Here is a 13,729-nt window from a genome sequence, read left to right as displayed (position 1 = left end):
TTCTGCATTGGCACGTGCATGTCAAGCAGTGCAGTTTGTGGTGCGTGAGCGTACTGTACGAATGCTCGAGTGCTAATTATCTCTGCATCAAGTGTCTGTTTATTTAACTGGGACATTGTTTGACCACAAATTTGACTATAGAGAGCATGCTTCACTATCAGATCTAATTATGTATATCACAAAGTTGTAAAGATACAACATTTGAATATTGATGCAGTGCTTCTATGAATTTAAACATACATTTGAGCCATTTGTGCAAGACAGATATACTTAATAAAATCCTGCATATATCTGCAGGTTATTTTCACTAACAAGCGCTAAAGAAAGCAGAAATATGTAAAAACAAAAAATATCGATTCATATGCACATTTTACTATGCTGTTATCTACCAAAGTAAAGAAAGTAACCAATAAAAATGCAAATATAGTATATCTTGTAGCTATATTACTGCTATTCCTAAAATAGGGTACACTTAAACTCTTAATATTACACACATACCAGAAGGAGCACAGTGTGCGGTTGGAACAGATGAACAACACTTAATTTGAAAGATGATTTGAGATCCAAGTCAAGTCAACAATCTAACAGCATTACCAACGTGACCTTTGAGTGAAGGGAATGAAATATGACTGACAAAAATGAACCCACAGATGTTTTTTGGTGCAGCAGTCGCTCACGGAGCACATATCTCAGCGCGCCAAAAGAATTTAGTCAGAGTCAGCTTTCACATACAAAGTGATCAAAAATACGTTGCACACATTCCCAGGTGAGGACAAAACACAAAAATAAGATAGTCAACAGTAAAGTGCACAGGCATAATAGGTAGTAGTAAAATGTTTACTATTTGACAGTGATGAACATAACTACTTCCATGTATCTCAGATTTAAAATAGTTGTGATGATTACACAGCCAGCTGGATTAAGAATGTTTTTTTTGACCCTTAAAGAGACACGTTATGGGGAGAAAGGTCTTGGTTCAGTTAACTGGGCCCATGCTTTCTGTCTACGTGCCCATGAGGTAGAAAAATGATGGCCTGTTTTAATGGGAAGTGGTCATAAAAAGCATCACACTAAGCAGTAAAACTGAATTTATATAGCCCCTTTTCCACCTGTTGCGTCTGTCACCGATGTAGCTTACACTTTCCTAGAGATCGAGCTGCTCTTTTGCCTCCCATTGTGCTGCCTCCATGACACAAATTTCTATTGTAGATGGCTTGCTTCACCTGCAGCTTTAGCATCTGGATTCATTCACACTCATGTGGGTGGGTGATCAGTGTGTTATGCCACCTGTCATATATAGATCAGTGCATGTGACCTATTCCAGCCATCCCCCAGGATCAAAATACAGGCTAACTTGCAATGACAGAAGCATTTTTAGTTTCATTTTTGTATTCAGAAACTCTACAAACTTTGATGCTTTCTTTCCCTTCTTACCATTTGCATTTCATACAGCTCGTGCATGAACATGAAACGGTACTGACAGTAGGTTTCATTCAATATTTGCAAAATTAGTTGTGCCTTTTACGTATTTGTTTGCAAGGTTTCTTTCCTTGGCTTGCACTTTCAGGTTAGTAGTATACAACTGCACCCTGTTTAATTTTGATCATTGTTATTTTGCTTCTGTAATGTGCTGTTGGATTAAGAGAGTGAGCCAAAATATGTCTAACTCTGAGGTAATGTGAAAATAAATTGAAAAAATATAAGGCACATTTTTAATGACCAGCATAACCACATAAAAAATGGAGGTAGTGAAATTACACTGAAAGTAGCAGAGGGTTCATGGGGCTAATTAACATTTCCTAGCTCGGCATATCATTATATAAACCAATTAAGATCATCATAACTTTACTGGGGGTGATCTGTGTGAAGGTGTGTGGGAAGTTGACAGTACTCTCCTCAGGTGCTTCACATGTGCTGAGCTCAGAAGTCTGGAGCCTTTTAATGCCTCCCATTTCCATGTCTAGCAGGCAACACAGATTGGATTTGCATATCAAATACATTGTATTACATTTAAAAAACAACAACAAACCTTTAACACCCAGAACATGATGTAAAAAAAAAAATGTAAAAAATGTGTTGGACATTGTCTCGTACTACTAAACCGTGGATTTGCCATTTTAGCTTTTATTGAGAGTCATCTTAATTTGTGATCTTAATCATATCACCGTGATTTCTCCTTTGGCATTTACGGCCACTCCTTTCGTAGAAGCATGTGCCAGTGAAATATGTTTCATCAGGTTGGATCAACTCTGTCGTTGGGAAGCTTTTTTGTCCATATATTAAAGTGCATTTGACAAATTATTTTATACCTCTTTTGTTTGTCATTTTATCATGTGTATATGCTAAGAATAGATCTTTATGTTTTGTGCGCAATTTAAAGACACAAACTTTTTTCAGTCTACAGTGGCCACTAAAATTTTATAGACACCCACTCACCCCAGTTTAACATCTCATTGCTTTAATTAAAGTAATCAAGAAAAAACATGTTCCTCCTCAACAATATATCCTTTGCTTTTCACATTTCTGGCCATATTTGTCATCTTTACCGATTTCCACAATTAGAGCATTCTGGTTATTTCATGGGTGGCTTGGTGGGAGCACTGGTTAGCACGTCCACCTCACAGTTAGGAGGGTGCCGGTTGGATTCCACCTCCGACCCTCCCTGTGTTAAGATACTTTTACTTGAATCACCATGAAGTTAGGATTATGCAGACATCGAAATGTTTTCATAAAGAATTTATTTTGTCATGCAAAAGTAACCTTTGTAGAGGTTTTCACTGTTCACTGGTATGCATTTTCAAATAATTAAATGGAGATTTTATATTTATAAAACAGTGTTTGAGCGTCTGTTCATGTCCAAATACTTCCTGTTACGTGTGACTATAAAAAATAAAATCTAAAATATATATAATAAAAGAGGCAAATATAAAAACAGGGGGAAAAATGTTCATCCTATTTGTTCATGCTCTGTTGCCCATCCTAATAGAAATAGTACCACATATTATTGTGCATGAATAATATGTGATTCTATTGTTATAGGCAAGGTGGCACACTGGTTAGCACGTGCGGAAAAGTGGTATGGATAATGGATGGATGGATATATATTGGATATAATTGACATCTTAAATCCTGCTTGTTCATTTGTTTCTATGTTTGTCTTTGTATTCGTCAGACAAATTACACAAAACGACAGTGGGTATATTAATGCCAGTGTTACATTGTGAAATATGAACTCTACATAAATATGAATAAGCCTGTATAATACTCACTTTTGCATAGAGACGGCATTGATACTCCTGTCCCAGTGGCCACGGCAGCCCCGTTGTTAGACAATGCAGGACGAGATGGGCAAATGTGACAGGCTGTGACTGCCATGGAGGTTCAACAAGATTTTTATGCTGTAAAAATCTTTGCAACGGCGGTCACGGTGCAGTTGAAGAACTGAGTCTGCTGTCGTAAAATGGTGTGAATACTCCTACTAAATCTGACTAGGGCGTATCAAAACTTGGTTGGATAGGATACGTATGTATTCCCTGGTATCAAGCTCTGACATTTTGCCATGAGGTTTTATTGCTTTCAGTCACAACTCATTCCAACGTGTGACGATCAACGGGCCTGCTCTTCACCATTCTGACAAGGTGTGTGGGGTTTAGAAGAGTCCATCACATGCATAGAAAAGTGCCCACATTTGCCAACAGCTCCTCTAACGCTAAGTCATGTATTTAATTAACCTACAATGCCTGCCGGTGCATACCTGTTTATAATGCATAATGAATGGGTGTGCGCATGTGTGCGTCTGTGTGTGTTAGAGTTTGAAAAAGAGAGAACCCTCACTTGCATTTGGGAATGCAATGCACTGTGCCTTGTGCAAGTGGTATATTACGGCCCTTTCACAAGTTTTGATACAAGAGATGGGTCAGTAAATACATTCTTGACAGAAGTACTATTATCAAACCTCTTCGCAATGGCAACATATGCCTAATCCCCCTCCTCTTTGTGCTGACTCCGATTTTGAAACCAGGCCTGGCTGGGTAGTTTCATTTGACTCTGCCTGGGGCCACAAACATGCTCCAAAGCTACTTCGCCTAAGAAATGTAAAGACCTCATTAGAATGTGACTTGGTGGAAAAATACCCTCATCCGTTGTAAACGGAAACTGTAATGTGCCTTTAATGAACCTGCGGGATTAAGCAGTTCCCTTTCCCCCCAGCCCGTTACAAATACTGTGATAGACTGTGTGAAAACTTGGCAAGACATGAATACAGCAAAAATAAATGGCCCAAATCCCACCCAAACTGGGCTACTGTTGCTACAGAGACTATAATGTAAACATAGTCATAGCAGGCAAACAACAAAATGAATAAAATTGTGGATGACAAACTGTTCTCAATTGCTGTACCTGGTTAAACTAAGAAAATGAATTATAACAGACTTTGTGTATAATGTCCAAATAGTCACTTACTTGGCTCATCATTAGATAAAATACACAATCAAATGTGACAGTGACACTGCATATTTCATGCACTCATCTTGCATCACTCAGTTTGGGACTCGAGATGTATAATAGTACTAATTTGATCGTATGGATGATTCTAATGTTGTGTAGAAGTACAGAATATTATCATACTGCAAGTGTATTTACACTCAATTTAACAGAATATTATCATACTGCATGTGTATTGACACTCAAGTATTTTCTTTAAGACAGTCCAAATTGACCTGATTTTTTTCATTTTTTCCCCTTTACCCATTCTGTACCAGTAGACTGTAGCATTAGTTACAAAATAGTCATTTGGCTCCCATTTGAATTAATTTCAAACGTGTAATGAACATATATGTTCACCCCCTTATTATCTTGAGTTTCAGCCATTGGTGCTGCAGTTGAGTGTGTGTAACAGGAGGGCTGCTAAATTAATGTATTCCACATGCTGTTCCATCTCCAGCTGTCATCTGCATATTTCAAGCATTGAGCTTGGCTGAGTTGTTCATGTACGTGTGTGTGTGTGTGTGTGTAAAAACCTATTGATACAACGTATTCGCCCCCGCTGAAGTGATATGAACTTTCCATTCACCTGCATACAGTATAAGATGGCAAACCTGAATTTCTGTCTCACTTGGGCTATTGCTATTTTTGCTTGCAGATGCACATAATCTAATTCCAAGCAAATATTTGTTCATTTAAATGATTCCCAACTAGGTAAAGGAGAACCCAGGGATCTATAACAATACACTAATATTAGTTATTATGAATAGGGTAAAATCCATGTTAACGTTATCCATGCGCTGTTTTTTTCTGTGCTAAGCTTTTTTTTTTCCTTCCAAATCAACTGTAGACGCCGTCTGCATTCAATTTTCCCAATACGTCACATTCACTGCGTCATATAACAGTGCCTCTGTATTTGCCTTTGTGGATCTTCCGCAGGTTCTCCGTCTGTGATCTTTTGCTTTACTGTTTACTCTCATCACTCATCCCACACACAGTGCGTGTCCTTTTACCGTGGGCAGCGTACACTCCGTGTGCACACAGGCGGTCTATTCAAGCACATAGGCACTTGAGACAACTTTTCTCTTTATTCCACAAGCCACTTAGCAACTTTATATAGCAACTACCCAAGGAGAGGATTAACAGTAGGAAACATAAACAGAACGGCTTGCACCAAGATAAGAACGCACATAGGCAATACACACACATACACACGTGCACAACCCATCATACTCGTGAGCCCGGGCCAAACACACTTTGCACCTTTGTCATCCATCTTTTTATGATATATCATTATTCTAGAAAATGCTCTTATACTTGGGGCTTTGCTGTGTACAGGGAGGGTGTTTTTATCAGCCTGAGCCCTAAGAGTAAAAAGTACACTCAGCATTAGAAAAATCCAGCAAAGCCTGTGAGCCTTTACCGTTTTCTGTTATTTGATTCCATCTTTTGTCTCCTGTCTTGGGTCGTGCACTTGGTGGGCACTTACACACAGCTGCTGCACCAGCAGACTAGATCAGGAAAGATTTCATACCGACAGAATCATACGTTCTCGCTTGCTCTTTGCATACTCGTGTGTTTCATTATCATTCCAGAACTGATAGGCTTTAATTATCTGCCTTGGCTCTGATTAGTGTCTGTAACAGGCTCATTAGATGAAGTCTTGTAAAATCAGTGCTACTATGTTATGGAAAGACAGCAGTAAGCCATGAGGAAGGAAATGTATCTTCCTGAAAATATTTGATAGGTGACTAAATGTTAAGAGCAAGAGCTACGATTTCTTTGTTGATAAATGGCCCCGCTTTCAAATCGGTATGCTGTACCATTATTTATCAAGTGGATTGTACCGTTTTACGAAGCGGGATGATCACGCTTAAATTGCATAAACCACAGCTGTCGACATTTAGGCGATACCATCTGAACATTGATTAGTTTCTCAGCACCCACGATACAGTGGCAATTTATCTGAAAGGAACGATCGTCAGGATCCAACAGAGAACTTTTCTCACTACAGAGCAACTTTAAAGCCTAGGCAGGCAGATAGATTAATTCTTTTCCCCTTGCTTCTTCCTCTGTGTTATTATCCCTCTAACAATCCTTTTAGGAGCTGTCACACGCTCTGCAGCTATTATGTTTCTCTTGTGAACTTTGTGGCGTGTAACCTACTGTATTCACATCAAAGTGTATATTCACTGTAAACCAGTTTTGGAAGAATGAACAGGATTTTTTCTCATCTCAGCTTCTGTATGTTGCTGTGCACATGAGCCAGTGACAGGCAACCAGGTTCATTCATATAAGGTTGAATTTGTTGTTGTTTTTGCTTATCAGTATGTTGAAGTAAAAATGTAATATAACTTAAGTGGAAAAATCCACCCATTGTTTATCCATTTCAATTTTGCCATTTGCTGTCAACTGAAAATGACATCACGGTTGCACTGCATCAGGGCTCGGTTAACGACCATTCCCACCGGCTCACCTCTTTTCAGAGTTTGGTGATGTGAGCTTCACAAGCTAAGCGCTGAGGTGTGTTGATGTGTTGACAGCAAGTGGCAAAGTGGCCACTCCTCAGATGAATGGAAATGGTTGCAATTTGCTGGTTAATTCATATTCCTCAAGCGCAATATTCAAATTATTGTGTTTAGATTAGCAGATTTTTTCACTTGACTTCCTCTTTAAGCCCCCGGGAGGATACGCATACTTATGCACACTGGAAAATATGCCCCTAAATGAACTGGTGATCATACTGACCTCATGTATCTATCCACACACCCGACATTTGGTCTTATTCCAGGGACAGCACACCTGTTAGGTCATTCTTCCGGCAGTGAAAGGACATAATCTACTGCTACTTTTGTCTTGGATTAAAAAGTACACATATAGCCACCAGTCACACTCAGGTGACTGTTTACATAATGGGATTAGAGAGCTACAGTTACATTTAGGCCTTTTGTGACTCACCTTTGTGTGTAATTCTAAGATAGTATGATAGTTTGTAATTATGTCCGTATTTTAGAAAGACAGTGACATTTTTATTCTGTAATATACAATATAATATATAATGTCATGTGTCAGGGTGTGATGTCACAATTCCCTATTTGCTAATCTTTGTACTTGTGTGTTTGTGTTTGTGTGTGTGTGTACTTGTGTGTTCCTCTATGGTTTCAATCGTCATGCCTATTGAACTAGCTAGCACATATGTGACATATCGATATGCCACATTGACACGAGGCCACAGCTAATATTTTTAGAAGTAGTGCTTATTTTACAATAATTGCTGCACTTTTGCCCCATTAAATCTTATAATGGCTCCAACAAAAGAGCCTTAAGTGCCTGACTTAGTATGTTCAAAAAGTACAAAGCTTTATTTTTGATCAAATAATCAACATCAAGTGGTTAAATGCAACGCCACATGGGGGCCAAGAGCACTGAACACTTAAATGCGTATGGTACATCCTGTTTTTATTGCTTTCCTTGGCCGCACGCTTGGGTGTAAGATACGTAAGACAAGTGGATTTCTACTTCATCTGTTCAAATTCCTTCATGAGGAGTGTGCCACAGTGCATAGACACTTGCAAATGTAATTTTGTCGTGATGAATTAGATTCATCAATTTTGTTTTACTAAAATTGTCACTAAAACTGGAAAGCTAACGAGTAACATAAGACCATTCTTATCTATTTTATCTCTTTGTTGTTTTTTTTAATGTGTGCCAATTCTCTTTCTTGAAATACTGTATCAACATGTACGGATTTTTGTTACAAAAGATATTCTTGTAATGATGTTACTATTCTTATTTAGTGGTAATTGTTGCAAAATTATGAAGAAATGATTTTCTATTTTAATGGATCTCACACCAGTTTGGTAGAGGTTGTCATGGTCATCTAAAACCTATTGGGTCCAGAAAAAGGATGCAAATGAAAGTTTACCTCCTTTTATCTATTATTATCGTGAACATAGTCCCTAAAATATTTCACAGTTGTCATATTGGTGATTGAGTAAAAATGAACACATCTGCCCAAATTGACGCTCCAACATTCTAGAACAAACATTGTTTTTGAAGCCATATCACTACATTTCCATGGAGATAGCTGGATAATCCTGAAAATTATTCCTGGCTATGCATCAATGTTACTGCTGCTGTTTATTTTTGCTGACATACCTGGCAGACTAGTTGGTAATTGGATTGAGGGAATCTTCTTAGTCACTAGTGGGGAAGTGAGCTGGGAGCTAAATGGCTGCAGCTATGAGGTATCTTGACTGAGCCCTGCGGGAAGATAAAGGTAACTTTTTAGAGATTTGCTAGGGGAGACTGCGGCTGAGGCGTTGTCCCGGTGAACCTCGGGAGAATTTACCCCCACGCTTTTGTAACTTTATTGTAGATACGTATTTCTTCACACACTCACTGAAATAATACCAATGTTGGCAATTTGGTCATTGGAGACAGCATCCTATTGTTTCACATTCAATTTTATATCAAAAACATCGCTTGGTCTGCATACTAGATGGCATGTTGGTGACTGGCTCACAATTTTGCCTGACAGTTCGGAAGTTCAGAGTTCAAACCTGATCCCTGGCCTTCCTGTTTGGTGTTTGCTTCCTCCCACATTCCCAAAATATATATATATTGAGTTAAATTAAGACTTCCAATTGTATGAATGTGAGTGTCAGTATTTAGTTTTTCTATATTTGTCCCATATACTATATTTGGCTGGCGAGGATATACCTGGCATGGTGTCCCCAGCTTCTTGCCAAAAGTGAGCAGCTTTATGCCCAAGCACAGCCGCCACCCTAATTAGGGCAAGTGATGTTGAGAATTGATGGATGGGTCAATGTTGTGCATACTTCAACCTAACTCACCTCCATCTGTCCAACTTAACCATCAGTACTGCCTTGGTCCACAATTTGATCACATTATTTCTTGACCACTGCAAGTCCCATCCTTTTGGATTTAATAGTTTGTCTTTTACTTACCTTCTCCAATACAGTACTTTACAGTACTAGTAATACAAACGTTTTCTTAAGTTGGAATGTAGTTATTATCCATTAAATTTTAAATGGAACATATTACACACAAAAAAAAGAAGATAAAAATATTCTGGATTGATTTATACTTGTTTCTTCAAAACATTTTTTTAAGGTGGGATGTAGTTATTATAAATGGAATTTATTACAGACAAAAAAGAAGATAAAAATATTCTTGATTAAATTTTACTTCTTTCTTATCAGAAAAAATCCTTTTTGAGTTTAAAGTTGTACTTGGACTGGACACATTATGTAAAATTGACTTTTTAATTGATCGCATACTAATAGTTTGGTCTTGAGAAGACCCCATTCATCATGAGTGACAATATGCAACCAAACAAAGATGAATAATATTGCCCTGACAGTTTCTGAGCTGGCAGACCTCGCCAGAGTCTGGTCGGTGAATAATCTCAAACTCTGGTTATATGTAAATTCAGTTTGAAAGTCATCGTTCCTCTTGTTCCATCCATCCATCCATCCATCCATCCATCCATCCATCCATCCATCCATCCATCCATCCATCCATCCATCCATCCATCCATCCATCCATCCATCCATCCATCCATCCATCCATCTTCTGAACCTCTTCTCAACATGAGGGTCATGACTATGATACTATGATCTTCTCAAACTGAAAGAGGTATATTGGTGAAAACCTGGAAAAACATCCCAAAATAAGAATTTAACCCGATCGACAAATGTGTTCTGCATATCATTTGTCCTCATTAGCATTGTAGGTTAGCTGGAGCTAATTGATCATGAGCCCCTCACTAATGCTTCATTCACTTAAGTTTACTTAATAAATAACGATTCTGTACGTTTTGCTCACTTAAAAATGTGTTTTTCCTTTACAAATCATGCGTTGGCTATCTGATCCAGATGTACTGGATAGTTCTGGAGTAAATCCTGAAATGTCTCTTTCTTCTTGCTCATTTCAAACCAAATGCTTTCAGTCTAAAAATGAAGAAACTGGCCTCGTTGTTCCAATATTTCAGAAAATGGATGTATGTCATGATCAGATATGCACCCTGACAGACTGGCTGCATGTCTGTGCTCCAAATTCAGCTGGCTGCTTTTCTACCCTGTATATACAGACACACACTTACATGACAGCTGTCACTTTCAGCAGCCATAGTGCCATCACTATCTACCCTTTCCCCCAGGCCCTGACTGGTACCTGAACAAGGTAAAGCTGATGATTACTGATGTCAACGACAACGTCCCTGAGTGGAACATGAAGCCTTACCCATACCAGGCTGGAGTGTCCCCTGATGCCGCTGCAGGGACCTTTGTCTATCAGCTTCAGGGCCTCGACGGGGATGAAGGGAGAAGCGGAGAGGTGGAATATTTTTTGGCTGATGGTAAGATTTTTTGTTCCTCACACTCACTTATTTAAATTAACATGTGGAAAAAAAGTAGGCTGAGTTGTGTGCATGACGCACAATGGAATCATGTGGATAAATCCATGTAGTCAGGCCGTGGCACAGTCACTCAGCGAGCCAGCCACAGGCATTCACACATTCATTCATGCATCCTTGCACTGTGAATGCATTTATTAGTTTTTTTTTATTTTTTGTCTCCGTCATAACATCTATCTTGTTTTCGGTTTCGCTTTCATAGGCACGCACTTTGGGAGCCAGAGGGCTTCACACTTTTTTTATTCACTTATTGTACACTCCTGCATATCTTCTACTTTTCTCTGGTATTGTACACAGACAATCCAGACGATGCCCAACGTGCGTGGTTAAAGGGATAGACGTTTGACCGCATGTCAGGGACCAATATGTGCTAATCTTCCCATTTGGATTTTACAAAATGCTCCTGACTTCCATGCTTCAAATTGGGAAGTTTGGGAACAGGTTCTCCCCTCCCTTGTGACTGTGACTCTGTGTGCAAACTTAGGCAGAAGGGAATCTGTTACACAGTAGATCCGGATTTTTGTCTATTTTCACTCACTGCAAGAGTAATTGGACAGGTGACTCCATTCTATTGTGCACAAAAACTGTCCATTTAGCAATTTGCAATGATTTATTGCCACTTTTGTTACAGTTAAAAGAACAATGCTGTTATTGTTTTTCTCGAATATACAGTGGTAATTGTAACCGATTACCATTGTTAAGATTTCACAAGAGTTTATAACCAGTTTTCTTATTGGGCTTTGGTTGCCCCATCTGTGTTTATTTTAGCCTGTGCTGTTGAATAATTCTCTTTGATTTTGTTTTTATTCTTTTTGGGATTCAACAGCCCCTCACATTTGTGCTGATTTTGTCTTACTCCACCAACAATGAGAAACCAGCACTGATTATGATGTTTGACATACAAATTTGTAAATGCGGCACTAATGACTCAATCAGTAAATGAAGTCATGGACTCCGAGACCTCCAAGCATAGACACGCAAACACACGCATACACTTAGAAATATAGCAAGCAAAACATGGATTAAACGTGATCAGCGTATTAGGGAATCTCAGTGAAATAAATGAAAATTATGTCTTTCTGGATTGTGTGTGGATTATTTAGTCATCAGGTTGCACGGGTGGGATTACATTTTTTAAACGACAAATCATGACTCATGCTGTGGAATTTCTACATTCAAAGAATGGTAGACTTGGATGACGCTATCATGATAATAAAAAAAAATACAAAACTGGTTGTCCTTAGTTAATACCACTTAAGGGCGGACTCCTTTTTCTTGATTTTCTGGAAATGTTCTGATAACACACAGAGGTATAGAGAGATATTGAATATATATATGAATTCAGCTCATCTTATTGATTGTGCAGCAGGTAATTGTCTATAATCATGTCTGTGCATTTCATTTCCTGAAAGGTGGTGATGGCTGCTTTTCTGTGGACAAGATGACAGGCCAGGTAGTAACCACAAACCAAATGCTTCAGAGGGACAGAGAGTACTTGTTAAGTGTAGTGGCCATCGACGGCTTGGGCGGACGCAGTGTACCCGCAATGCTCTCTGTGGTAGCCGGAGCCAGACCGCCGCAGTTTACCAATACGAGCTACTTGATCTCCATACCAGAGAACACGCCTGAAGGACAACCGTGAGTAGCGCATGTGTAAACAAGAATGAATTATGTCTGATGCACGCAAGCAACGTTACTCTGTGAACTGTTATTACTCACACTCATACTTCTCTGCCAAATAATGTTGAAAAAAAAAAGAAAAACAACATGATGCTATGGTATTTCATTTTGTCAATTTTTTTTTAAAAGAAATACATTTAGACATATCCATTAAACATAGGTCTCTCTATTAAAGGGAGAGTGTGTAGAAGGTCAAGATTTTTGAAAATAACAAATAACTTCAATGATGCATAAAAAATGTCATGTCATCTTTTTTAAAATATCTAGGTCTAGTAATTGCTAATTATATGATACATGGGTTGCACTTTATCTGACAAAAACCTCACTGTTTTGCTGCCATCTTTTGTCTATGGACACTCAAAGGAGACATAATTAGTGAACGTAGTTTCTCAAAGCACAATGACACATTGTAGATTTCAAAATCAATCTGCATGATCCAATGCTGCATCGTTCAGCCCAGTCTGTGTTTGTCCAAAAGTCATCTGCATGCACGAAATACTACAACCAGTTTAAGATTTCAATTTTAAGGCCCAAAAACTTCAACGGCAGCCTGCACCTGCTTGTCGTGCTTAATTATTGCCCCTGCGCCATACACATTTATACTGACTCATTAATGTGTGCCATTTGGGGACAGCAAAACTGTTCATAGACATCAACAGTGATATTGGCATAATAAAATTGTGACTTTTGACAAATACTGAGTGCCCCAGGATTCTCAACACTTTGCCAGTTGGCCATGAGTTGGATTCATTTCAGCACACAGTCTGACGTAAGACAAAAATATTGGGATTTTAACGTGCAAGTACGCTTCTGAGCAAATTTTGATGACCTTTTTGTGATTCTCTAATCATGTTGTATTTCTTCCGCAGTTTCTTAGCTGTGCTTGCCATTTCCTTCCAAAAGCAGCCAATCAGCTACAGCTTGCTGATCAATCCTAGCAGCCTTTTCAGCATTCAGCAGGAGTCGGGTGAAATCAGTTTGACCCGGACGCTAGATTACGAGAGTGACCAGCGACGGTACCTTCTGATGGTGCGAGCCAATGAGGATCAGGGCGGCCTGAGTACGGCCACAGAGGTTAGTTTCATCAGAAAGTTATCCAGGCTGCTAAACATGAGTCACAAAAAATGA

The 13,729-nt window shown here is 38.9% G+C and overlaps 1 protein-coding gene across 1 annotated transcript in view; it reads left to right on the top strand.

Annotated features, from left to right (window-relative positions):
• Positions 1 to 13,729, top strand: part of LOC147055885 (neural-cadherin-like) — an 85,315-nt gene that overhangs the window by 22,499 nt on the left and 49,087 nt on the right. The window contains exons 2-4 of the mRNA XM_085914236.1: positions 10,667 to 10,864; positions 12,334 to 12,559; positions 13,471 to 13,675. Coding sequence (XP_085770362.1) covers positions 10,699 to 10,864; positions 12,334 to 12,559; positions 13,471 to 13,675 — 597 coding nt within the window. The 5' untranslated portion in view covers positions 10,667 to 10,698. The remainder of the gene's footprint in view (positions 1 to 10,666; positions 10,865 to 12,333; positions 12,560 to 13,470; positions 13,676 to 13,729) is intronic.

The sequence above is a fragment of the Syngnathus leptorhynchus genome, chromosome 6, assembly GCF_054491065.1.
Source record: "Syngnathus leptorhynchus isolate UIUO chromosome 6, UIUO_Slep, whole genome shotgun sequence".
NCBI lineage: Eukaryota > Metazoa > Chordata > Actinopteri > Syngnathiformes > Syngnathidae > Syngnathus > Syngnathus leptorhynchus.
The sequence above is the reverse complement of the archived record's forward strand: the minus strand, read 5'-3'. Positions and strand labels throughout refer to the sequence as shown.